Below are 25,051 nucleotides of genomic sequence, written 5' to 3' on the forward strand. Positions count from 1 at the left end.
GATAGGACTGGATGCCATGATCTTAGTTTTTTGAATGTTGAGTTTTAGGCCAGCTTTTTCACTCTTCTAACTTCATTAAGAGGCTCTTTAGTTCCTCTTCACTTTCTGCCATTAAAGTAGTATCATCTGCATATCTGAAGTTGTTGATATTTCTACCGGCAATCTTGATTCCAGCTTGTGATTCATCCAACCCAGCATTTTTCATGATGTACTCTGTGTATAAGTTAAATAAGCAGGGTGACAATATACAGCCTTGATGTACTCCTTTCCTGATTTGGAACCAGTCTGTTGTTCTGCCTCCAGTTTTAACTGTTGCTTCTTGACCTGCATACAGGTTTCTCAGGAGGTAGGTAAGATGGTCTGGTTCCCACCTCTTTAAGAATTTTCCACAGTTTGTTGTGATCCACATGGTCAAAGGCTTTAGTGTAGTCAATGAAGCTGAAGTAGATGTTTTTCTGTAATTCTCTTGCTTTTTCTGTGATCCAACAGATGTTGGCAATTTGATCTCTGGTTCTTCTGCTTTTTCTAAAACCATCTTGTACATGTGGAAGTTCTCAGTTCATATACTGTTGAAGCCTAGCTTCAAGAATTTTGAGCATTACCTTGCTAGCATGTGAAAGAAGTGCAATTGTGTGGTAGTTTGAACATTCTTTCGCATTGCTGTTCTTTGGGACTGGAATGAAAACTGACCTTTTCCAGTCCTGTGACCACTGTTGAATTTTCCAAATTTGCTGGTATATTGAGTGCAGCACTTTAACAGCATCATCTTTTAGGATTTGAAATAATTCACCTGGAATTCCATCACCTTCACTAGCTTTGTGCATACTAATGCTTCCTAAGGCCCACTTGACTTTGGACTCCAAGATATCTGGCTCTAGGTGAGTGATTAAACCATTGTGGTTATATGGGTCATTAACAACTTTTTTGTACAGTTCTTCTATATATTCTTGCCACTTCTTAATCTCTTCTGCTTCTGTTAGGTCCATACTGTTTCTGTCTTTTATCATGCCCCTTTGCATGAAATGTTCCCTTGATACCTCTAATTTTCTTAAAGAAATCTTTAGTTTTTCAGATTCTGTTGTTTTCCTCTATTTCTTTACATTGTTCACTTTCTTATCCCTCCTTGCTATTCTTTGCAATTCTGCATTCAGATGAGTATATCTTTCCTTATCTCCTTTGCCTCTCATTTCTCTTCTTTTCTCAGCTATTTGTAAAGCCTCCTCAGACAACTATTTTGCCTTGTTGCATTTCCTTTTTTTGGGGATGGTTTTGATCACTGCCTCCTGTACAATGTTATGAACCTCCATCCATAGTTCTCCAGGCACTCTATCAGGTCTAATCCCTTGAATCTATCTGTCAGTTCCACTGTATAATCATAAAAGGGATTTGATTTAGGTCATATCTTAATGGCCTACTTTCTTAAATTAAGGCTGAATTTTGCAATAAGGAGTTCATGATCTGAGCCATAGTCAGCTCCTGGTCTTGTTTTTGCTGACTGTATAGCGTCTTTCCATCTTTGGCCGCAAAAAACACCATCAACCTGAATTTGGTCTTGACCATCTGATGATGTCCATGTGCAGAGTACTCTTTTGAGTTGTTGGAAGAGGGTGTTTGCTATGACCAGTGCATTCTTTTGGCAAAACTCCGTTAGCCTTTGCCCTGCTTCATTTTGTACTCCAAGGCCAAACTGGCCTGTTACTCCAGGCTTGACTTTCTACTTTTGCATTCCAGTCCCGTTTGATGAAAAAGACATCTTTTTTTTGGTGTTAGTTCTAGAAGGTCCTGTAGGTCTTCATAGAACCGTTCAACATATACATATATCCACTCTTTTAAAACTTCTTTTCCCATGTAGGTCACTATATAGGGTATTGAGTAGAATTCCCCGTTTTATACAGTAGGTCCTTATTCGTTATCTCTTTTATATAGTTAGTGTGTATATAATATAATAATTAAGATTATACATGTATAATCCCAGTTTCCCAATTTATGTCTCCACCCCTTCCTCCCCCCTACCATAACCATAAATTTGTTTTCTACATCTGTGACTATTTCTGGGTTGTAAATAGGTTCATTTGTAACATTTTTTAGATTCCACATATAAGTTATATTGTATGATGTTTTTCTCTTACTTCACTCAGCAGACAATCTCTAGGTCCACGAGTTTTAGTGCAAGTGACATAATTTCACTGTTTTTTTATGGCTGAATAATATTCCATGTATATATGTGCTATGTCTTCTTTATCCATTCCTCTGTTGATGGACATTTAGGTTGCTTCCGTGTCCTGGCTATTGTATATTATGCTGCAATGAATATAAGGGTGTATGTATCTTTCTCAATTATGGTTTTCTCCAGATATATGCACAGGAGTGGGACTGCAGGATCATGCTGCTGCTGCTGCTAAGTCGCTTCAGTCGTGTTCGACTCTGTGCGACCCCATAGACGGCAGCCCACCAGGCTCCCCCGTCCCTGGGATTCTCCAGGCAAGGACACTGGAGTGGGTTGCCATTTCCTTCTCCAATGCATGAAAGTGAAAAGTGAAAGTGAAGTCGCTCAGTCGTGTCCGACTCTTAGTGACCCCATGGACTGCAGCCTACCAGGCTCTTCCGTCCATCGGATTTTCCAGGCAAGAGTACTGGAGTGGGGTGCCATTGCCTTCTCCGGCAGGATCATATGGTAGTTCTGTTTTTAGTTTTTTAAGGAACCTCCATACTGTAATCCACAGTGGCTGTTCCAATTTACATTCCTACCAACAATGTATGAGGGTTCCCTCTCTCCACACCCTTTCTGATGGGTTCTTTTTTTATATTTTAGTTCCTTATTAAAATCTCACTGTATTAATCTATTCTTTTCCCGAATACAGTTTGCATTCTTATTACTAACGCTTTGAACTCTTTACCAAGTAAATTACTTCCACTTCATTGTTTCTTTTCCAGGGTTTTCTCTTGTTCTTTCAATTGAAATAAATTCCTGTATCTTGTCATCTTGATTAACTTGCTCTGTCCCTATGAGATTAGGTGAAACAGTTACTGACTCCATGGATGTCCTTGTGTGGAAGTGACTCTATACAGTCTGCATGTGTCCAGTGGCTTTGGTGGGAGAGCTGGATCTGACATAAGCATGGGTCACATCTTTCCCCACGGTGTTCTGGCAGGTGTCATGTTGGTAGGAGGTGGGGTTGGAGATGGAGGGGCTACATGTAGAGCTAGGTGTGAGCTGGGCCGTCTGCTTTGCTCAGTGGCTGATATCACCCTACTGGGAGAGAGGTCCGGTCTCAAGTTGCTGAAGCAGAAGCTCTAATGTAGGATCTGAACTGGCTCTGTTCCCCATAAGTGTGTGATCTCCCCCTCCCATCACCATCTCCCTAGAGCAGAGCAGGATTGGGCTGGACTGGGTCACAGAGGCGGTCTGTGTGTGGGCTGTGGCAGTCCCAGCCCTAGTTAGGGTCTTAGACCGCTTCTGATGTGCTGTCTCCATAAGCACCAGTAGAAGTTTCCCCTGCCCCTTTCAGAGGCTGTTCCATGTCCAAACCAGCTCCATCCCTCAGAACTGAGCATTCCCCTCGGCTGCAGCAGCCCCATGGAGCAAGTGGGGCTGGAGTAGTGCTCAGCTCAGGCTGGGGCAGTTACGGCAAACCAGCCAGGGTCCCCTGCTGTTTCAATTGGCTTCCTCTGCCTTGTTTTGAGAGCTAGCAAGCGTGCTCCTCATGAGAAGAGTCTAGGTTTCATATAGCCCTCCTATTTGTCCTACTGATTTTCAAACCTAAGGGGACTCATCCACCTGGTGTCAGATTCCAGGGCCAGGGTGCCCAATATGTGGCTTAGACTGCCCCCTCCCCAGGGAGGATCTCTGTCCATGTGATCCCCCTCCTCATCTGTGTCCCCTCCCAGGATCAGAGGTCTCTGATCGCTGCCCTTCCTTTCCTACTCAATTCTGTGCAGGTCTTTTACATAGCGTTGGTTGTACAAGAGTCTTTCTGCCAGTCTCCAGTTAGTTTTCAGTGAAAATTATTCCACATGTAGATATATTTTTGATGTGCTCATGAAGGAGGTGCGCTCTGCATCCTTCTACTCTGTCATATTGATACATCTCCTCTGTTTTAATGTCCACTAAAAGTTGAAGTGTATCTTCACTACAATGGGTTAATGATCTGCTTAAAGCTATTTGATGTCTTGGAATCAGTTTTCTTACTGGTGAGATTGGGTTTTGTGAACATATGAGAGAGAGAGAAGTTGCTCAGTCATGTCTGACTCTGTGACCCCATGGACTGTAGCTTACCAGGCTCCTTTGTCCATGGGATTTTTCAGGCAAGAGTACTGAAGTGGGTTGCCATTTCCTTCTTCAGGGGATCTTCCCAACCCAGGGATCAAACCTGCGTCTCCCGCATTGAAGGCAGATGCTTTACCGTCTGAGCCACCAGGGAAGCCTTGTGAACATATGAAGGGCTCCCTAAATGGTAGTTTCCTTTCAACTTTCCCATCTTTGCCTAGTAATAGAGCTTAACGGATAGCTGTTAAGTCTGTGCTTAAGTCTGTTAAGTCTCCATGGCACAACTCCAGGGGGTACCATTCACATAACGTAAGCCCTGCTCCTTGAGAAATCTGAGTTCATTCTTTCTGTAGGTCATTACCACTAGGTGGGCCTGGTGAAGTGGGGGACTACAAGCAGAGACACTACTTATTGTGTGTTCTTAGCAAGAAAGCCAAGGGCCACACAGGTAGTTCCTGGTAGGCCAGTAGGTGGGCCCTCTCAGCTAGGAAAGGAGCTTTGGATTCCTGGGAATGATCTATGACTCCCTGCAATATAAATACAGCCTCTTTAAAACCTTGGGCTAATAAATTGTATTAATAGCAAGTCAGTACTGCTCTGATCTCTTCTTTGTGCTGGTCCAGAGTCCCTGTCTGGGAGCAGACAGGACGGTAGGGCTCCTGGATAGACAGCCAGAGCAGAAGCTGTCTGGTCAAGGCCAAGGAAGAGACCAGTCAGACTCAAGGCCACGCCCTCCATGGACCCGCTTAGGCCACCCCAGCCTCCCTCATCCCAGTCTGAGGTCCCTTCTCTGATGCCTTCCTACCTCCATCTTTGAGTTCCCTGACCAAGGTGGGAGGAAATCTGGTGGCTCAGTGCCACCAACTGGTGGGGGCTAGAATGAATGGGGTGGTCACAAGCCCCCTACTCGGGGTGAGCCCAGGCTCTAAGATGTCCTTTGTGTTCCAGCCTCCATCCCATCTCCAACGGATGGAGCTCATATGCAGTCTTTGCCTTGCTCTCCTGTTTCCATCCTTTGGTATGGGTTATTTTGGCAGTGATTTGCTACCCTGTCTAGTGATTTAGCCATAAGCTTTACATTAATTTTTTTAAATATGACAAGCATCCAGAAAAGTACATGCTATACACACACACACAGAGTTTTAAACAGTTGTATGAAAACCCTCATGTAACCACAATTCATGTCCAAGGTTGACATTGCCAGTACCCTAGAAGCACCCCCTTCCTCTCTGCATTCAGGTTCGCAGTCACCCTGCAAAGGTAGCCACTATCCCCACTTTTATCACGATTACTCTTGATACACAGGATGTAAGATTACGTTCCATCAGCAATATATGAACCTTAAACATCAAACTGTAGTTTTGCCTATTTTTATACTTCATAATACACAGATTTATACTACACATTATTTTGTGATTTTTTTTTTTTTACTCAAAATTGTGTATAGGATTCATCCTTTAAACAATTTCATTGATGTATATTTTATGGTTTTGTTGAGGTATCACTAACTAACTCTGCTCTGTTGTCTTTCAAGAAAATTTCTCAATTTCTTGACTACTTCTGGTGAGTTTTCAGTGCCTTGAAATGGCTGCTTTTGATCATTTGTCCAGTTTTACACTTGCTTTTTTTGCAGAGGATAATCACTGACCTCTTCATGCTTCAGCAACTAGAAGTCTCTCTCATGATTTCTCACTTCATTCCTTTTTATTGTTGCCATTGTGCAATAATCCATGGTATGAGTGTACTTCAATGTATTTAGCTTGCTTACTGGGGATGCATATGCCAGTATAGTCTATTATGGATATTCTTAGACTAGTGGCCTGGTATATGGACCTGTGTACTTAGGAGTGGCACTGTTAGTCATAGGGTATATTAGTTTTCTATTGTTGCTTTAACATATTATCATATATCTGGTGGCTTAAAAAAATCCAAATTTATCATCTTACAATTCTAAAGGTCAGAATCTAAAACGGGTGTCACTGGGATAAAATCGAGGTGTCAGCAGGGCTGTGTTCACCTTTGGAGATTCTCAGGGAGAATCTGTTTTGCTTTTTCTAACCCTCTAGGGGCTGCCTGCATGCTTTGGCTCACAGCCTCCTTTCATCTTCAAAGTCAGCGATGGCTGGTGGAGTCTTTCTCATGTTGCATCACTCTGGTTATCCTGGATCATCTGGGGGGTTCCAATGAGGATCCAGCTGAAGATCCTCAACTTCCATCTGCAAAGTCTCTTTTAGTATGTAAGGTAATAATGGGTCCCAGGGATTAGGATGTGGACATTTTGAATCATACATTTACATTTGTATGATAAATCTTTAAAAAAAATAATTGTATTTATTTTTGGCCGCTCTGGGACTTAGCTGCTGTGGGCGCTCTTTTATTTTAGTTGATGCAGGCTACTCTCTACCTGTGGTGCTCAGGCTTCTCATCGTGGTGACTGCTCTTGTTGTGGAGTATGGGCTTCACTACTTCTGGCTTGTGTGCTCCAGACCGCACAGACTTAGTTGCTCCACAGCACATGGAATTTTCCTGGATCAAGGATCAAACCCACGTCCCCTGCATTGGCAGTCAGATTCCTACCCACTGTGCCATGGAAGCCCCTATGATAAAATCTTAAATGTATTACCTAGGACAAATAGGGACTTCCCAGGTGGCACTAGTGGTAAAAGAACCTGCCTGCCAATGCAGGAGACATAAGAGATGTGAGTTTGATCCCTGGGTCGGGAAGATCCCCTGGAGAAGGAAATGGCAACCCACTCCAGTATTCTTGCCTGGAGAACCCCATGGACAGAGGAGCCTGGCAAGCTACAGTCTATAGGGTCACAAAGAGTTGGACACGACTGAGGTGATTTAGCATGCAAGCACACAAGGACAAAGAGCAAGCCTCTGTTGCTGTACATCCTTGCTAACACTTGTATCAGAGCTTCAAAATTTTTCCACTGGTCTGTAAACTATCTCCTAAGGGAATGGGGGAGGGAAGTTCAATCATTTCCCATATTTCCAGCCTCTGACCAAATCCTTCCACAAACAGTATTGATCATCTACAACTAACCTGCCTGGATTCTCAGCATTGTTTGAAGTAGCCTGGTCCCAGCTCTTAGACTCCTTATATTTTAGACATTCCATCTGCCTGCTGGCTGTCTTACGTGCAGACTTCATTCCTATCTGGTTCTAAGTGTCTTCTAGTCCCCCTCTGCCTAGAGTGCTGGTATCTTAACCATATTCAAAGATGAGTCTATTTGAATGATTACAGAGTGGTCATGTGCAACTGAAGAGGCATGGTATGACACCCTAAATAAAAAGCCACCACCTTCATGCCGATATTTCAGCTGCTCTTTTGGCCATGAACTTGATGCTAAAGCTTGGCTTGCATTTACACTAACTGGGCTGATTCATTAGAAAAGACCTTGATGCTGGGAAAGATTGAAGGCTGGAGGAGGAGGAGATGACAGAGGATGAGATGGTTCGATGGCATTATTGACTCGATGGACATACATTTCAGCAAGCTCCAGGAGATGGTGAAGGTCAGGGAGGCCTGGAGTGCTGCAGTCCATGGGGTTGCAGAGAGTCAGACATGACTGAGCAGCAACTGGGGCACTAAAAGATTATGAAGCGTGAGTAGCAACAGTCATCTGAGATGGAAACCCAAAGTTTCCAGGGGATTTCCAGGTATAACAGAGCTTTGAGTGTCAAACAGCATGGCAGAGGAAGCATTTTCCTGACCTTAAAAATATCTGCCATAAAAAAATGCCTCTACTACAGCCAGTTTGATGTTGAAACACCCTCAAAGAACTACCTAGATTAGCACTTTTTGAAAAGTCTACAGCATTTACTACCAAATTTCACTTCCCAGGTAGAAGCAAAGAAACAAGAGAGAATGCTGGGGTACACGTCTCACAAAGTACAGTCTCACAGAATTCCATTTCACTTCTACTTTATGCACTGGAAATTCTCAGCATGGGCATAGTGCCCAGTATAATAGCAAATAAAACAGACGTGTTTTTCCATTCACATTGCTCAGGAAATTTCATATTAAGCAGTTCAATAATTACATAAGAAATGTCATCTATATGCTGAAATATCCCTATAGATTAATTGATATTGGAAAAACTGTGTTAAAGGGTATAAATGCTTGAAAACTGGTGTCAGAAGGAGAACTTCCAATCTGTAACCAGGAAGTTTCACATTAAGCAGATCAAGAAGATGCAGCTGAAATGCTGGCCAGAACTCTTCCTGCTACATTTCCCATACCCAGAAGCAGGGTGCTTTTAACAGCTGGCCACAGGACGCTTAGAGCCCACTTTTCAAGGCATTAGAATGGCTCGAGTGGCCTTGCAGGGAGAAAGCCTCAAAAGGGACAACAGCATTGCTACAACTTCACCTCTGGCAGCAACCAGGTGCTCAAAACAAGGTGATAAATAGGACTAAGAAACTGGCTTTTGCTGGCCAGCTGATAGTTACTGAGGTCTGGAAAGCGTCATGAGACAGGGACCAACTAATGTGTTCACAATCGACCTCTTTCCTCTGGTTTTCTTGCTTTGTCCTCCAGCCTCATGAGTAAAGGCATTCCCACAAGATACTGTCGCTGCTGCTGCTAAGTCGCTTCAGGCGTGGCCGACTCTGTGCGACCCCATAGACGGCAGCCCACCAGGCTCCTCCATCCCTGGGATACTCCAGGCAAGAATACTAGAGCGGGTTGCCATTTCCTTCTCCAATGCATGAAAGTGAAAAGTGAAAGTGAAGTCGCTCAGTCGTGTCTGACTCTTAGTGACCCCATGGACTGCAGCCCACCAGGCTCCCCCATCCCTGGGATTCTCCAGGCAAGAACACTGGAGTGGGTTGCCATTTCCTTCTCCAATGCATGAAAGTGAAAAGTGAAAGTGAAGTCGCTCAGTCGTGTCTGACTCTTAGTGACCCCATGGACTGCAGCCCACCAGGCTCCTCCGTCCATGGGATTTTCCAGGCAAGAGTACTGGAGTGGGGTGCCATTGCCTTTGCTAGCCCTTCCCTTTTCTTTACATGCTTTCCTGTTGTTCCATTCTCGCTTGGTGTATAAGTGGAAGACTTGCAATGATATAACCACAGCCCTGGTCTTTGGCCTGAACTCCAATTCTCTTTGGTCAAAACCTCAAGGTTTCCAAAGCTGACGCTTACGTCCCCTCTCAAGCTTGTTTTTCCTCTTAGGTTCCCCAGTGCTGCTGATGGTGTCCCACACTTAACTATCTGTTCTTCACACTGCCTTCCAAGTCATCTCTCTGGAATAGAGCTCTGATCACACCACCCACCTGCTCAAGAACCTTCCATGACTCCTACTATTATGGAATCAAGTCCAAACTCTCTGCCTTGGCATCAAATCCCTCCAAGACTTGCTTCACCATTGTCAGCTAAACTAATTAAACTCAAAAGCTTTTGCACAACAATGGAACTATGTATAAAATGAAAAGACAACCCACAAAATGGGAGAAGTATTTGCAAACAATGCTACCAACAAGGGATTAATCGTCAAAATTTACAAGTAGCTCATGTGGCTCAATATAAAAACAAACAATACCCCCCCAAAAATTGGCAGGCCTAAATAGACATTTCTCCAAAGAAGACATATAGATGGCCAAGAGGCACATGAACAGGTGTTCAACGTTGCTAATTATCAGAGAAAGGAAAATCAAAACTACAATAAGATCGCACTTCACACCAGTCAGAATGGCCATCGTCAAAGTGTCTACAAACAAAATCTGGAGAGGGTGCGGGGATAGGGGACTTCTACACTATTGGTGGGAAGGTAAATGGATACAGCCACTATGGAGAACAGTGTGGAGATTCCTTAAAAAACTAAAAACAGTGCTCCCATATGATCCAACGATCCTACTCTTGTGCATACATCTGGAGAAAAACATGGTTTGAAAGGATACATGCACTCCAATGTTCACTGTAGCACTGTTTACAATATCTGGAACATGGAGGCAACCTAAATGTCCATGACAGATGAATGGATGAAGACGTGGTACATATATACAACAAATATTATTCCGCCTTTAAAAAGAATGCAATTATGCCATTTGCAGCGGCGTGGATGGACCTACAGACTGTCATACCAGGTGAAGTAAACCGGACGAAGACAATATGATATCGCTTATACGCAGAGTCTGAAAAAATGATCCTAGTGAACTTACCACAGAACAGAGAGAGACTCACAGACTTAGGGAACTTATGTTTACCAGAGGGGAAGGGATAGATTGGGAGTTTGGGACTGACATGTACACACTGTTATATTTAAAATAGATAAGCAACAAGGACCTATGATATAGCACAGGGAACTTTGTTCAATACTCTATAATAACCTAAGTGAGACAAGAATTTTAAAAAAGAATAGATCCATTATGTGTATTACTGAATCAATTTGCTGTACACTTAAAACCGACACAACATTGTATACTCCAGTATAAAAGAAAAAAAATACAAAAGCCTTATCTGATCCTTCCAGTTGAGCCCAACTCCCACCATCTCCTCTGACATGCACAAATGCGCACATTGCTTTAATTAAGCACAAGCAAGGGAGCGCTGCTGGAGCATTTTGCTGCTTTTTGCATTTTTTCAGCCTTAACCTTTGCAACGCAAACCTGACAAATCAAGCCTTGTCCTTAGGCAGAGTTGGAGCTGGCAGAGCGCAGAAAAGGTAATTATGCTCAGAGCAGAGCGCCTGTGATGACCTCTGCATCTTCCCCTTGCCTACCTGGGAGATAGCTCTCAGGCAGGTCAGCACCCTGTCCAGGGACAGAAGAACCTGGAAATCAGGCCAGGACAGTTCTGCAGCAGCACCTCTGCTCTGCATCATGTCTGCATGGGCCCTTATACTGATGATCCCACACGTGGGATTTCAGGTTCCTTTTTTTTTCCCCCATGGCTGTGCAATCTGCAGCTCACCAAGGATCCCCAGAACTGAGCAGCTGCACCCTGTCCCACCTTCCCTTGCAACCGCAAAGAAGGTTTCAGAGAAGACAGTCTTCCCTCTGGTATCAAACACGAATCATGCTCTCTGCCGTGAAAGCCTGTGTGCAGGGGAAGGTCTTGCCTCTTGCCACGAACCCAGGGAAGAGCAAAGTACCTTCTGGCCGTGGTTTTGGCTTTTCCAATCCTCCGTCTTGCATGAGCTCAAAGGCAAAGGAGACATTCAAGACCTGGAAAGAGAAATGAAGTGTGTGAGGCGCTGCACATTCATTCCTGGCCCCTTGAGGCTCCCTGGGACCTGCCCCTGGAAAGTGGAAGAACGAGCACTGTAGCCAGAGGGGCAGGGGCTGAGCTAAACTGAGGCTGGCTTTTGAAGCAGAAACAAGGTGGCCAAAGTGGGCTTGCCACACGGAGTGTGGACGAGGCCTAGCCTCTGTTGGTGAAGCACTCCTGGAGGAGTTAAAAATCTTCTCCGTGTCCTACTGTGTTCCTGAGTCACTGCCAGGACTGTAAACTCAGGAACATCTGTGCTCACAGTTGAAAGAATCAGACAGTAAGACATGTTCAAAAGGACCTTTCTGGTGGCGCAGTGGTTAAGAATCTGCCTGCCAATGCAGGGGACACCGGTTTGAACCCTGGTCTGGGAAGATTCCACATGTGGTGGAGCAACTAGGCTTGCGAGCCGCAACTACTGAGCCCGTGAGCCCTAGAGCCTCTGCTCCACAATGAGAGAAGCCACCACAGCATGAAGCCCATGCACCGCCATGAAGAACAGCCCCAGCTCGCCAGCAACTAGAGAAAGCCTGTGAGCAGCAAGGAAGACCCTGTGTGGCCAAAAATAAAATAAATCTAAAAATAAAGTTTAGGAAAAAAAGACATTCAAGAGGCAGAGAAAGGTTTCTGCTTGGGGCCAAATGCCTGTTGTCTAGCAGGCGGGCAGTGGCAGCCCAGGAGAGGCATCAGAACTTGGCTGAGAGGGAGCCTCACATCCGACCACTTTGCAGCCACCTTCCCTGTCACCTCTGGGGAGGGATGAAGCTGGGCTGTGGCCCCCGGCAGGAGAGTGTGGCCAGGGGTCTGGGGTGCAGGGGAGGAATGCTCAGGGGCCTGTAAGTCGCTGCTTCCCAGCTCAGCTGTGCGTCACCACGGCCCCCCTCATCCAACCACTGAAGACCCTGGGGAGACAGGAAGCCGCCACCTTTACCCAGATGGTCCCAGTACAAGTATGGGAAGATGGGTCAGGCATGTGGGCTGGGGCCTCCTCTTACCTTCTGTTCAAAGCTGTCTGGGGTCAGGAAGAAGCTGTGGAGGGGCACGAAGTAGCCCTCCAGGAGCCCCATGAGCAGCACCAGGTACACCCCATCTGCAAACTGGAGGAGAGAGCCAGGTGAAGGCACTGGGCCCTCTAGCCCTCCAGCCCCGGCCCATCCAGGGGCCAATCAGCTTCCAGGTCAGCCCCCAAAGGCTATGTCCTCAGGCAGGCTGCTGGCGGGCACTGACGAACAGTGGCCCAAGGTGGGAAGACCTGCTGCCCCACGTCCGGCTGGTCCACACACAGGCCCACGCTCCTGATCTCAAATGGTCCAGTATTTATTGAGCACCGACTCTGTACCAAGCCCTGATCTGGCACAGGGAGCACAGAGGTGGGTCAGGTGTGGCTCCGGCCCTGGAGGAACTCACGGTCCAGTGGGGAGACTCCTGTGGAGGACAGACATGCAGCTGCTGCTGCTCTGAGGGAGGGCAACATGCTGGCCTGCGTGAGACTGGGAGAGGTCACTCATCCCGTGGCAGGCACCAGGGAAGGCTTCCGGAGAAGGTGCTGTCTGGATGGAGACGTGAGGGCTGAGCAGGAGTTAGCTCGGGAGGGCAAGCAGGAGGGAAAGGGTAAATATGTTTATGTTGTCTAGAACACTGCTTGGCATGTAGGCAACACTTAACACGTATTAGCTATTGTTATTTTTTATCCTGGAAAACAACAAAGCGGTCAGGACACAACGTCCTGACTCTTGCTGACGAAGCACAACCGTGTGCTCAGGGCCATGGCAGGAGGCTTAGAGCTAGTCCCTTCCATCAAGGACAACAGAGGCCTGACTGGCTGAGAACCTGGTCAAAGGAACAACAGGCGCTGAAGCCAAGCAGGGGGTGCAGGCTTTCCACTCAAGGGAGGGGGGCACGTGTGTGCTGGGCAGGCTTTGTGGGCACAGTGGGGGCTGTGAGATGAGGGGAGCGTGAAAGGAGTAGGTGCTGTGGGTCTAGAAGATAAATGGCCTGAGTGAAGATATAGCGGTCAGGTGCATACCTGATATTCTAGAACCTTTCAAAGGAGGCAGAGCCATCAAACATTTGTATAAACAACAGTTGCTAGAGTTCACAAGAGGTCAAAGTTCTTGGAAGCATCTTAGGAAACTTTTAAAATATTAGACTGAATTACCCAGAATCTGGGCTGGGCCCAGAGTCTGAGCTCTCCTGGGTGACTAGCTGGTGGGGCTGTGGCTCAATCTTGGTTATGGGCAAACCACCCTGAGCATGAACTTGACCTAGGAGTGGCTTCCTCCCTGTGTTCATCCATCTGGCCTTCAAGTCAGGCGGGTAGGGCCTGAGCATGACTCATTCCAGGCCACCCCAGGGTGGACCATGAGAAGCAGACCCCAACATCTGTGTCAAAATCAAGGCCCTTCCATGGCACAGATTAGCTGGGTCTTCCTCTGGATGTGGCTGGAATGGGTTGAGGATGAAAGAATCCAATCTGTCAACTCAAAGGAGGACGTTGGGTTAGGATCAGGGTTACTCATAGCTCTGAGTGCCATAGACCTAGCCTGCTCCCACCCCCGATTGCAGTTCTAATGACTTGGTGGTGAAACTTGCAGACAGACCCCACATGTGCTCAGCAGAGACCCCCTTCCCTGCCCATGAAAAGTGAAGAGGAAGTTCCAAGGGCTCATTCCAGCTCTCTCCAGGTATCATTACTTCTGCAGAGTGTCCCCATCTCCCATATATGATGCTGCCTCAGAGTCAAGACATACCCAGGGAGAGCTCAGTCACAGACCTGGGAATTACCCTTAAAAATATAGGAGGTGCCCATGTATTCAAAAGAAAATCACACTTAGAAATTAATTGCAAATGAAAGGAGATTGGGAAATGGGACACATTACATAGTCTCAAAGTATCTGCTAAATACAGATTAGCTATTAATTATAAAGGGGAGGAGCTTTACAGTAGGGAAATCTGGGAGAATGCCAACTTAGCCAAGTGATCAAAGTTACCACCCCCAGGTACAGAACTGATGGACAAAAATACCTGAGAACACAGTATTGTCTCAGTGGTCCTGCTCTTGAACATGCATAACCTACCTCTAATCATGAGAGAGAGAAACAGATTCTATGTACCATATAGCTCGCATTCTTCAAAAATGTCAGTGTTAGGCAGACAGGCTGAGGATTTGTTCTTTATTAAAAAGAGACTAAAGAGACACGACGACTAAACGTATCAGGTGAGAATATCAGGACATCTGTGTTTCTTTGAACCATGTGACACTGCTCATGTCAAGAGTAGTCAAGTATCAGCAATTTCACACGGTTCAACCAAAATAGGTTAACACCGCACTGATGTTAAAACTGCCTGAATGTCATTACTGTATTGTGATTCTCTAAGAGCATGTACTTGTTCTTAAGAGACGTATGCTGAAGTATTTAGAGGTGGGAAGAGGAAAAAAAAACCCCTAAATGTGGACAAATGCTAACAATTGGTGTATGTGGGTGAAGAGTACACAGGGGTTCATGACAATATTTTTGCAGATTTTCAAAATGAAAAATAGGAAAAAATTCAGAGAAATCTCATGCAGTTCACCCCTCTGAGTAGAAGAGAATTCCCCTCCCTTCCCCAGAGAAGCTCCAGGGTCAGGGTGGAAGGCCTCCCGGCAACGGGGGGCCCTGGGAACAGTGGTGGTCCTGCGGGGTCTTGTCCCCGACCCTGCACTCGGGGTTGTCACCCACCTGGGTTTCCAGTTCTGTGACCTCCAGGTTCAGTTTATTCAGGTGTTTGTTCACGAAAGTGATGAGTGTCTAGAAGAAAAGCACAAGCCAGGCCTTGAGATGCAGATCTTGCCCTGGAGGCTGCCCCGTGACTCTACCGTGAGGACAGAGGACGAGGCCCAGCCAAGGCGGGCGCAGCCAGTGAAGCTCTTGTGGAACTCCTGTGTCCACAGAGAAGGGCGGCCCCCAGGATTTGCAGTCCCAGGCACTGTATGACTCAAGTAGCCAGGCCCAAGACTGGGCAAGGAGCAGGGGGTGTGAGAGGACAGAATGACAGCTGGGTGCCTGGGCCCAGGCTCAGGGGCCAGAGGAGAAATGACCACATCGGGTCCCTTCTGGTCCCCCCTCCACTAGGTACGGGTGCCTGTGTCCAGGGAGACAGAGGGAGGTCTGCGTGAGGAGCAGGGATGGCTGGGGGTTCAGTGTGGGTGGAAGACAGGGGCCCATAGCCTCAGAACCTCCCAGAGATGCTGTCATCTGAATGGGAGAAGAAAGAAACTAGATAAGGCATCCAGCAAGAATAAGACAGGTGAAACAGACATCAAGCAGGAAAGCCCTGTGCTTGTGGTCATCTGGACATGACACCAGTTTCAGAAAGCTTGCAAGCTGGGGGCAGGTTTTCCTGATGTCTTTTGACATCTCACTCCTCTTCCTCCCTCCCGCCCTCCCTCTCAGGCACCTCTTTCCCACCTTTTTCACCACGTTGAGCTTGTCTGGTGCATGGTCGAACAAGGTGTCAAAGGCATCACGTTCTGAAAAAAAGAGAAAGCAAATAGAGCCCAGAGCTAGTGCCGCCCCAGGCCCCAGGCCCCAGGCTCTACAGACCAGTGGTCACCTCCAGGTGAGAATTCTCTGGGGGATAAACTGTGCTGGAAACTTGGGAAACGGCTTGGGCAGAGGTTTGGGGTTGACTCTTATCTTGGGGGCCTCTCCCCCTGTGTGTGTGTGAGCTCGTGTGTCCACCCTCTACATCGACTCTCTTTAGGCTGGGTTTGGAGGGGCTCTAGCAGGCAGACTGGCTTGGAACTGGCCATTTCTCTTCACAGTTTTGTATTCCTTGATACCATGATTTAGTCATGGTTCTAAAGTGTTTCTGAAGCTTTCTGGAAGCAGAATATCATCCAAATATCAAATCACTTCACTCCCTAATTTTCAAAACCCAGACAGGCTTCCTGGTAGAGGGCAGATAGGCAGACTGGGAGCCACAGAGCTGCCCACAGAAGGGGAGCTCCCGCTCCTGGGGGATCCGGTCACTCCAATCCTTTTAGCCTTGCCTTCTCTTCTGTAAAATGTGCACTGGACATGAAGCTCCCCTAGGTGGGTTATGAGGATGAAAGACTAGAAAGTACATGGTCCTTAAACTCTGAAGTATCTGCTGATTTATTAGTAGTATGATTAGAATATTTCAAAATATTATCCACAGTGAATATAGAATCAGAGAAAATAGTGAAGCCATGCCCCCTGCAGGGATTTTCCTTGCTACAGCCCCTAGGTCCTCTGATCTGAGGGGTGAAATAGTGGAAGGAGGTACTTCCCTGGTGGTCTAGTGGCTAAGATTCTACTCCCAATGCAAGCGGCCTGGGTTCAATCCCTGAACAGGGAACTCTGCAACTAAATGATCCGGCATGCTGCAATTAAGACCCGATGCAGCCAAATAAACAAATAAAAAATAAATAGTAGAAAGAAAGAGTGGAGAAGGATCTGCTACTGGGAATGGGGAGTCTCCGAGAGGAGCCCAGGCCTGGGAGGCTCGTGGTCCTGCGCTGCCTCTCCCACTCTTGCACCCACTCTTGATGATTAAATCTGAGAATGGGAATTGTGATCTTGGACATTCAGAGACCTTAGAAATAAACCCAAGGTTCTGGGAAATGGGAGAGGTAGGAGGTGTGATGAGCAAAGAGGCAGCTTTGAGAAGGGCTGGACAGAGTAGGGAGAGGGGACTGTGCTGTGCGCATCACTTACTCTACTTCCACAATATTCGCAGAGCAAGACTGCCCTGCGAGCGCCCAGGACACATGCAGAAGCCCAGCAGTGTCGACGGTCTAGTGACCTGCAGGAGGACTGCAGCCGTGGTTCCTTCTCTTCCCACCAGCGGCTGACCCTCCCTCCCCACCAGCCAGCCCTGTCACCAGGCTGGCGCAGACAGACAGGCAGGAAGCAAGCTGAGTGCCTGTTCTTTAGCTGCTGCAGAATTAACTAGACCCCACTGGCAGTCACCAGCACCAGAGGACAATCTTACGCAACTCACCATGCCTTCCAGATAGAGCCCTGCGGGAAGAAGAGAAAAAACAGTGTGACTCTCCTCTCCTCACCTTTGGCTGCAGACCCCCCAAAGCTTCCTTCCTTGGCATCTTATTCTGCACTGAGTCTCCAACTATGGGTGGTCTTTACCACATTACCACTTCTTTTTCCCCTTTGCTTTACAGATATACTGGTGTTCACACAAAGCCTGGTATAAGTGATGCTTAAAGGACTTGCTTTATTTCTTGCTTTAAATAAACTCATATTATTGCTTACAGTTGAGAAATACTGGACTCAGAAATTCAGGATCCCCAACGATGTTTTAGGAGCAGGGCTCAGGGACCATCCCAATATGGCATTTCACTGCCCAGTTTGCTGAAGGCATTGGCTTGGGAAGGTAGGTTTGGCTCTCTCCCGTCCATCCTCTGATACCCACCAAGGCGCACCTGCCATTGACCTAGCATAGGTTTTCTCAAAGAGGGCAGGAATCGGAACCATACTCATAGCAGTGATGCAGCAAAGTAGTAAGAGCACAAGAATTAGGGACAGACCACTTAGGTTTAAGTCTTACAGAGCCGTTTCCTTGCTGTGTGACCTTGGGCAAGTTACCAAACCTCTCTGGGCTCCAAGTTGCTTACCCTTAAAATGAAGATAACATGGTAAACAACTCAATCAGATGTTCTGAGCATTACATGAGTTAATATATACAAATATTTCAGTATAATTTCTAGTATATACTAAATGCTAAATACATCTTTTTTCTCAATTCTTATTATGTTTATTCTAACTGTATATCTATCACCTATTAAGCAATGGCTTGCAGGTAGTGTACTAGGAAGAATAATGAACTCAGTGTTCAAGTCAAGTAAACCAAGGATGGCTTTCTCCTCCATCCTTGGGTGGTGAGGTTTTAGGGGGTGTAATCATTGCTTCATGTGCTGCTGCCCTTTCCACTGGCTCTTCTTGTTCGAAGGATTATAGAGGAAAGTTGGAGGAGCAGGAGAAGATACAAATAAATTTTGCCTGGTCTTGCGTGTGGCCAGGGCTCAGGCCTGCCCACCGATCTCAGACCCCCACACACCATCCCACTCTTTGTGCTTGAGAACAAAACTTATCTTTCTTATGACAAGCCTCTTACATATTCGGATATTCCAGTTTCTGTGAATGTAAATTAAAAAAAAAAAAATCCACCACTGTAAGGTAGAGAGGGACTTTCTGGGTCATGGCACGTGACCATATACATCAGATTCAGAAAAGGAAGAAAAACGTCCTTTTGAAGGTTAACAATTTAAATTCAATCCCATGTTTATGGCATGACGATTTCATGCTGGTTGGCTTTTTTGGGCACACTTTTTCCTGGAGTGCCACAAAATTAGAATTTTTCAATCACGGCTAATTCCCTCTCCCCACTTCCCCACCCAAGTTTGTACCTTAAGCATTGAGAGGCATGTTTTGAATGCACGGAAAAGGCTAAACTATAATCATTGGCTGAAGTCTAATCCCTCTTGCAATCCCAATAAATGAAAACTAAATATCAGCAAATGGATGAATTTCGGAGAAACATCTGTGTTCCATTACAGAATCGCTGGCAACAATGGTGTTGACATACTCTGTGTTACCAGTTATTTCCTCTTGGATTTGCCGAGACTGGAGGATTCCTTCTCGTTTCTGAAAACGGGGGTGGGGTGGGGAGAGGGTTGGGGAGGAGGAGAGAAAAATATGCTTTAGAAAAATACAAAAAACTGATTAACATTCCTGATACTGAGAAAGTTACTGGCATTTAAGAAATGAATCCAGCGATGAGATACCGCTAGAAGTGAAACAAGGCCCCTGGCTTCCTGGGACTGGACTGTACCATTTATACTTAAGTGCAATTAGTGTTTATTCCAAACAAGTCGGCTGTTTCTTGGATGGTGACTCTTTTCTTTCTTTATTGGAAGACCTTCTGCTGGAAGCACACTGCCTCCTGGAGAAATCCACAGTAAACCAAATGGAAATGAAGGCCAGGGTGTGTCTGCCCTCCGACTGGGGCCACAGTGGGAAGCCGAGAAACACATTTAACTGGGGGGCGGGGGGAAGAGGGGGAAGGGGGGGTGGGTTTGGGTGGAGGAACTGAGGCCAACTTGGAGAAATCAGGAGGAGAGTTTTTAAAAAGTGTTTAACTAGGGGAGCTTTTAAGTAAGTAGTACAGTCCTTAGGTAACTAGCTTATGCTCTGAGAAAAGGGTAAGCACTTTGTAAGTCCATCCACTCATCCATCTGCCCATCATCTGTCTACCCCCTCCCATCAACTCATCCTCTTTCTTCTCCATTTCAGTAATCAGAGTCTTCTCCGTACAAGCCCCTCTGTTGGACTTATGACAGTTTCGGACCTCGAGGAACTTAAGAATAAAATGGGGTAGATGAACAGGTAAGCAAGAAGGTTTTCCTCAAACAAGCCCCTGGTTTATGCCTTAGGACCCAGCTCAATTATTAGAATAGGATCTTCTTTCCCTCTCAAATGTGTGGTGGATAAGCAATAACATGGTCGCCCCCTGCAGAGAGGAAGTGCTGAGAGCAGGACCAGAACAAGTGCTTTCAGCTGGCAGGGTCAGCCTAGGATTGGGCTGGACACAGATGAGAGACCACTCTAGTGGGAGGAATGGCCCCAGCAAAAAAAGGCAGAGTCCGGGGAGCACAGGGACGATCAGAATGCTGTTCGGAGAGACAGAGGCGGCTGTTAGTCAATTTTTAAAAAATTAATTTATTTGGCTACCCCTGGTCTTAGTTGCAGCATGCAGGATCTAGTTCCCTGATCTGGGATCAAACCTGGGTCCCCTGCTTTGGGAGCGCAGAGTCTTAGCCAGTGGACCAAGAGAAGCCCCTACTGTTAGTCAACTGAGTGCTGGTTTACGTGGGCATGTGAGCTGATGAAGCAGTGCTGGGGTTCAGGGGACCTTCTGATGAAGGTGAGGAGAGAGATGCATTCATCAGGTCCCTACTCAATCAGTTACCAGACACTTGGAAGATAGTCTAGGCATGGCAAGAGGTTGTCAGAGCAAATCCATCTTCCACAAAGGCCAAGGTATGTCAAGAAGGAGCCTCCAAGCTTCATTCTCTTAGCTAAAGCCCACCTTCTGACCCTCCTGCCCAACTTTCACAAGCTTTTCTTGGCATTCCCAACAGCCACAGAAACTAGCATCCTTACAAAATCCTTTTACAGAAGGAAAGGTAGAGCTGGATAAAGGCCATGCCTGTATCTGGATTAGATTAAGAAGAATGAACTATCAAAGCAAAAAAGGAAGAAAAAAATGTAAAATACCATTTAAAAAAGATCCAGTGAGGATAAACCAGGACTTTCTCCAAATTCAGCTTCAACATATGTAAAAATTTTCACATAGGACTAATAAGGCCATTCACAGACATCAAACCTCATCTCCAACAACAGACAGAATTAATAAATGCTTGTACATAGAATGGAAAAGAATTCTGGGTTCAGTGCCCCTCATAGCATCCTGATTCACTTCGATCCACTATTTGTTCCCTAAAGAACTAACCCTCTAGTTCAGTCAGCATCTTACAGCCATTTGAGTCATGCTTCTGTGCCTGTTTAACTTGATAAAGCAAAACACCCCATAAAACCTGACATGCCTTGATGCCATTTTACGTAACACGTCCTCCTTTCTCCCTCATGCTAACGAAACGGCCTGCAGGAGAAATTAAACCAGTGATAGGCTTCTGATGGCCTATAACTGAGCTCAAAATAAGGCATGAGACACGGGCCTGCAGTGACCACTGTTTCACCCCTCATCCTCACAAATCCTGAATCATAGTTTTAAAAAATATAATGAAATGGATTCACACTTTATTGATTGGTAAAAAAAAAAAAATGATACAATAGAGATGGCCTGGATTCACTAGGAAGATGCATATACCAGGAGGCTCTGGGCTGGCCACATATCCATAAAATCCTTCATGCCATGCTTGACACAGTTGAGAGCCCAATAAGTGAGGCCAATTAGTCCCTTTCAGTCAGCTGCACTCAGTGTCTGAACCACACACGTTTGCATTGACAAGGGGCCTCTGATAGCCCTCTCCACTGCTTAGGCAGTCCTGTCTCTGGGCAAGCAGGGCCAAGGTGTCATATTCCTATTATATCCCCTTAATGTTTGGCAAGTTAAGTACCCAGAAGGCATTGGAAAAAATACTTTTTCATTAGGGCACAGCTGAGTGGCACCCCCATGTCCGCCTTTCCTCCGGTTCACTTCTAATCCTTGAAAGCCTGGCCCAAAGACCTTTCGTCCAGGAAGCTGGCCTGGCCTGGCTTCTCAAGCAAATCCTACTGGCCCTCCAGGCTCTTCTTCACCAAGGGATGGCAGAGCCGCCAGACAGAACCCTGGATAACCTTGAATAACCAGGGAGTTGTTCATTAGGGATGTTCTCCCTTGCAGCATGTTTATTTGGAAAAGAACAGAAGCCAACAAAATGACGACCTTTTGCTCAACAGCATAAAGTTGGAAAATAAAATTGAATTTGAGTATCTAATGGGGTTAGGAGCAGAATGAGATAGTCATGGGGAGAGAGCATCCCCTCATTGTGGAAAGGACAGAGCCATGTGTGAATGGAAATTCCACATAATAATCTGCACAAGATGACTTGATACCCCAGCTGCGCTTCTCTGGGCAGGTGAAAAGTGGTAGTGCCCTCAACATGGGCACGGCCTGTCAGGGTCTCTCTCAAATACACATGTGTACACATGCACACGTGCCCTCACATGCACAAATACCTGCCTCTTCTCAATAACTGTGCATTGGTTGTTTAACCAAAAAATGACTCTCCATGGCTTGTAGGACATATACATACACACATAGGAATGTGTTCTCCTAATCCTACTACACAGACCTCACAAATATATACAGCACCCACCCTCAAATATATAACACCCAGGCGCCTTCCTCACAAAAGCATGTAAACCCCAGGTGCACGCCCCACATAAGGCTGTCCCGGACACAAGCACACGCTGTTCCACCCTTTGTACATTTATCGGAGATGAGCCCACATGCATCAGAAAGCTCACTGACAAGCTTCCCAACACACAGTGCACCCAGGCACACTCAGCATTCATTTGGTCCTCCTAGCAAGCTTCCCAGTGTGCCCGAGCTCACCCCGGAGCTCAGCCCCTGTACCCCGTTAAGGGCACTGATGTTTGTAGGGGTTTCTGACTTACCTGGACCACAACCACTTGGATGGAAACATGGTCTGGGAGTCGGATTGGTGCCCGGAAATACTGGGACAGAGCAACTAGCAGATGCAAGATGGCTACCAGGCTCTTGGCATGGACAGCTGAAATAAAAGATGATTTATAAATCAGAGAATCTTCTTTCAGGTTCTAGGCAGATATAAACAGATACTCAAAACAAAGCAGTGCCACACAGGCTAATGCAGTCTGTGTCCTGGTCTTGTGAGGCCGTTCATGGCCATCAAACCTCATCTTCAGCTACATGCAGAATTAAATGCTTGTACACAAAATGGAAAAGAAATCTGGGTTCAGTGACCCCTCACCCAGCACCTGATTCACTTTGATCCACAATCAATGCCCCTTTCATCCCACCCCTAAGGGTCAGGGGACACCCTCAGTCATTGTAGGCCTCACCCTGGGCCCCCTCGGTTCTCAGCCAGATCCCGTGGATTCACTTCTTAGATGGTGTTACTCCTGGATTGCAGTGCGGTGCTTCTCCACTCTGACTGGGATCCTGACAACAGCTGGAACCTGAGTGCTGATCAGCGCGGCGCCACCGCCACCTTCTTCACTCTCTGCCGATGACCGTAAGCATGTCTGCTGTTTCCCCCTCCCTTCCCATCTGATGGGGAACTCTATGGGTTATCACCCCTACTCTTGTTCCAAGGCTCTACACAAAGCAGGCCCTCAATCAGTGAACACGGAGTCAGGACACCGGGTGCCTTCCTTCATCCAGGGCTTTAAGACCACCAGAGGAAGGCATGGGAGACACCCCAGGATTTTGTTGCTCTCTTGAGTGCCATGCATACTGAGTGCAGGCAGTGCCCTTTGGGTCATAGCTGGGAGGGGATGTTCATGCCCCAGCTGCCTTCTATAGCTGAGCTGTGTGCTGGATGGTAAGCCGTGTATGCCAGAAAAGGCTGGGGAACTACTGAGTTGTAGCTTTCTGAGACGAGAGGACAAAAGGTGTGATGTAACAGGCACACAGGGTCAGGCCAACTGGAGCCTGCGTTCTGACCTGACAAACTACCATTCCCTTACTGAGCTCACGGCCGTGGGTAAGCCATTCAAGGCCCCTGAGGCTCAACCTGCTCAACCTCGCACATGAGGACAACAATGCCTGTGAAGAAAGGCAGGTGGTAAGAACTTCCAGACATAACATAGGCAAAGCTCCTAGCACATAGCGATGCCTAGGAATGGTGGGGTTTTGTGTGTGTGTGTGTGTGTAATAAAGTTTTATTAAAGTATAAAGGAGATAGAGAAAGCTTCTGACATAGACATCAGAAGGGGGCAGAAAGACTACCTGCCTGCTAGTCTTTAGCTGGATGTTACATAGTTACTAAGTAAAAATTAAAAGTAAAAATTCACTCAGTCATGTCCGACTCTTTGCGACCCCGTGGACTGTAGCCTACCAGGCTTCTCCATCCATGGGATTCTCCAGGCAAGGATACTGGAGTGGGTTGCCATTCCCTTCTCCAGGGATATTTTTTTATTATCACTTATGAGAAAGTGCCTGGCATCCAGGCAATTAAACCATGTCAACTTTCTCCCCTTTCTTTCACGAAAGGAGAAAGTCTCCAGATACTTTAACTGCCTTCACAGGGAAAGTAAGTCCTGCCAGCCTTATGGGTCTAATTACAGGGGCATTTAAGGAAGGAAAAAGAAACGTCTATTTTGTGTAGTTAGTGAGTGTGACCTGGGCCCATTATTAGGGTGTCATTCTGTCTGCCCTGGGATCAATAAATCTGCTCCAACAGAAGCTTTGGGAAATCACCAAGAAAATGAAATGATTCAGACCATTCTTGGGAACTCATTAGAGTTTTCTGTTATCACTGATGCTTCAAAGAAGGTTTTCCACTGACTCTGATGAACAGCAACTCAATACCACCACCAAACAGCAGATGAACTGTTCTTAACTCATGGCCTTCCAGAAGGAGTTTTCAGCTTGGGGCCTTTGGCTTTGTCAACTAAGAATCCCCCAACATTTATAGCCTTAAAAAAGGCACCTGGGGGCTTCCCTCATGGTCCAGTGGTAAAGAATTCATCTGCCAATGCAGTGACACAGGTTCAATCCCTGATCGGGGAACGAAGATCCCATGTGCTATGAGGCAGCTGAGCCCATGCAGCAACTAGAGAGCCCAAGTACCACAAGTAAGACCCAGTGTGACCCACTCACCCTTTCAAAAAAGGGCCCCTTGCATGGGACTGACCCACTGACATGATGGACAAGGCAAAATCTGGGTTTGTTCTTCCAGTCAGAACTGACCACGTCAGTCCTGTCACTGAGGCTTGTAAGGACATTTGCTACCACTCCCTTTTCTCATAATGCTGGAAAAGCTGTGGTCAGAAATCT

General features: G+C 46.5%; 1 protein-coding gene across 2 annotated transcripts in view; it reads right to left on the reverse strand.

The window, feature by feature from the left end:
- PARVA (parvin alpha) overlaps positions 1-25,051 on the reverse strand; it is a 180,669-nt gene that overhangs the window by 15,601 nt on the left and 140,017 nt on the right. For both annotated transcript variants that reach the window (XM_061440769.1, XM_061440770.1), the window contains exons 6-12: positions 22,687-22,802; positions 19,091-19,149; positions 17,489-17,508; positions 15,931-15,992; positions 15,202-15,270; positions 12,478-12,579; positions 11,367-11,439 (exon numbers count right to left, since the gene is read on the reverse strand). In XM_061440769.1, coding sequence (XP_061296753.1) covers positions 11,367-11,439; positions 12,478-12,579; positions 15,202-15,270; positions 15,931-15,992; positions 17,489-17,508; positions 19,091-19,149; positions 22,687-22,802 — 501 coding nt within the window. The remainder of the gene's footprint in view (positions 1-11,366; positions 11,440-12,477; positions 12,580-15,201; positions 15,271-15,930; positions 15,993-17,488; positions 17,509-19,090; positions 19,150-22,686; positions 22,803-25,051) is intronic.

This window comes from Bos javanicus, chromosome 15, assembly GCF_032452875.1.
Source record: "Bos javanicus breed banteng chromosome 15, ARS-OSU_banteng_1.0, whole genome shotgun sequence".
Taxonomy (NCBI): Eukaryota; Metazoa; Chordata; class Mammalia; order Artiodactyla; family Bovidae; genus Bos; species Bos javanicus.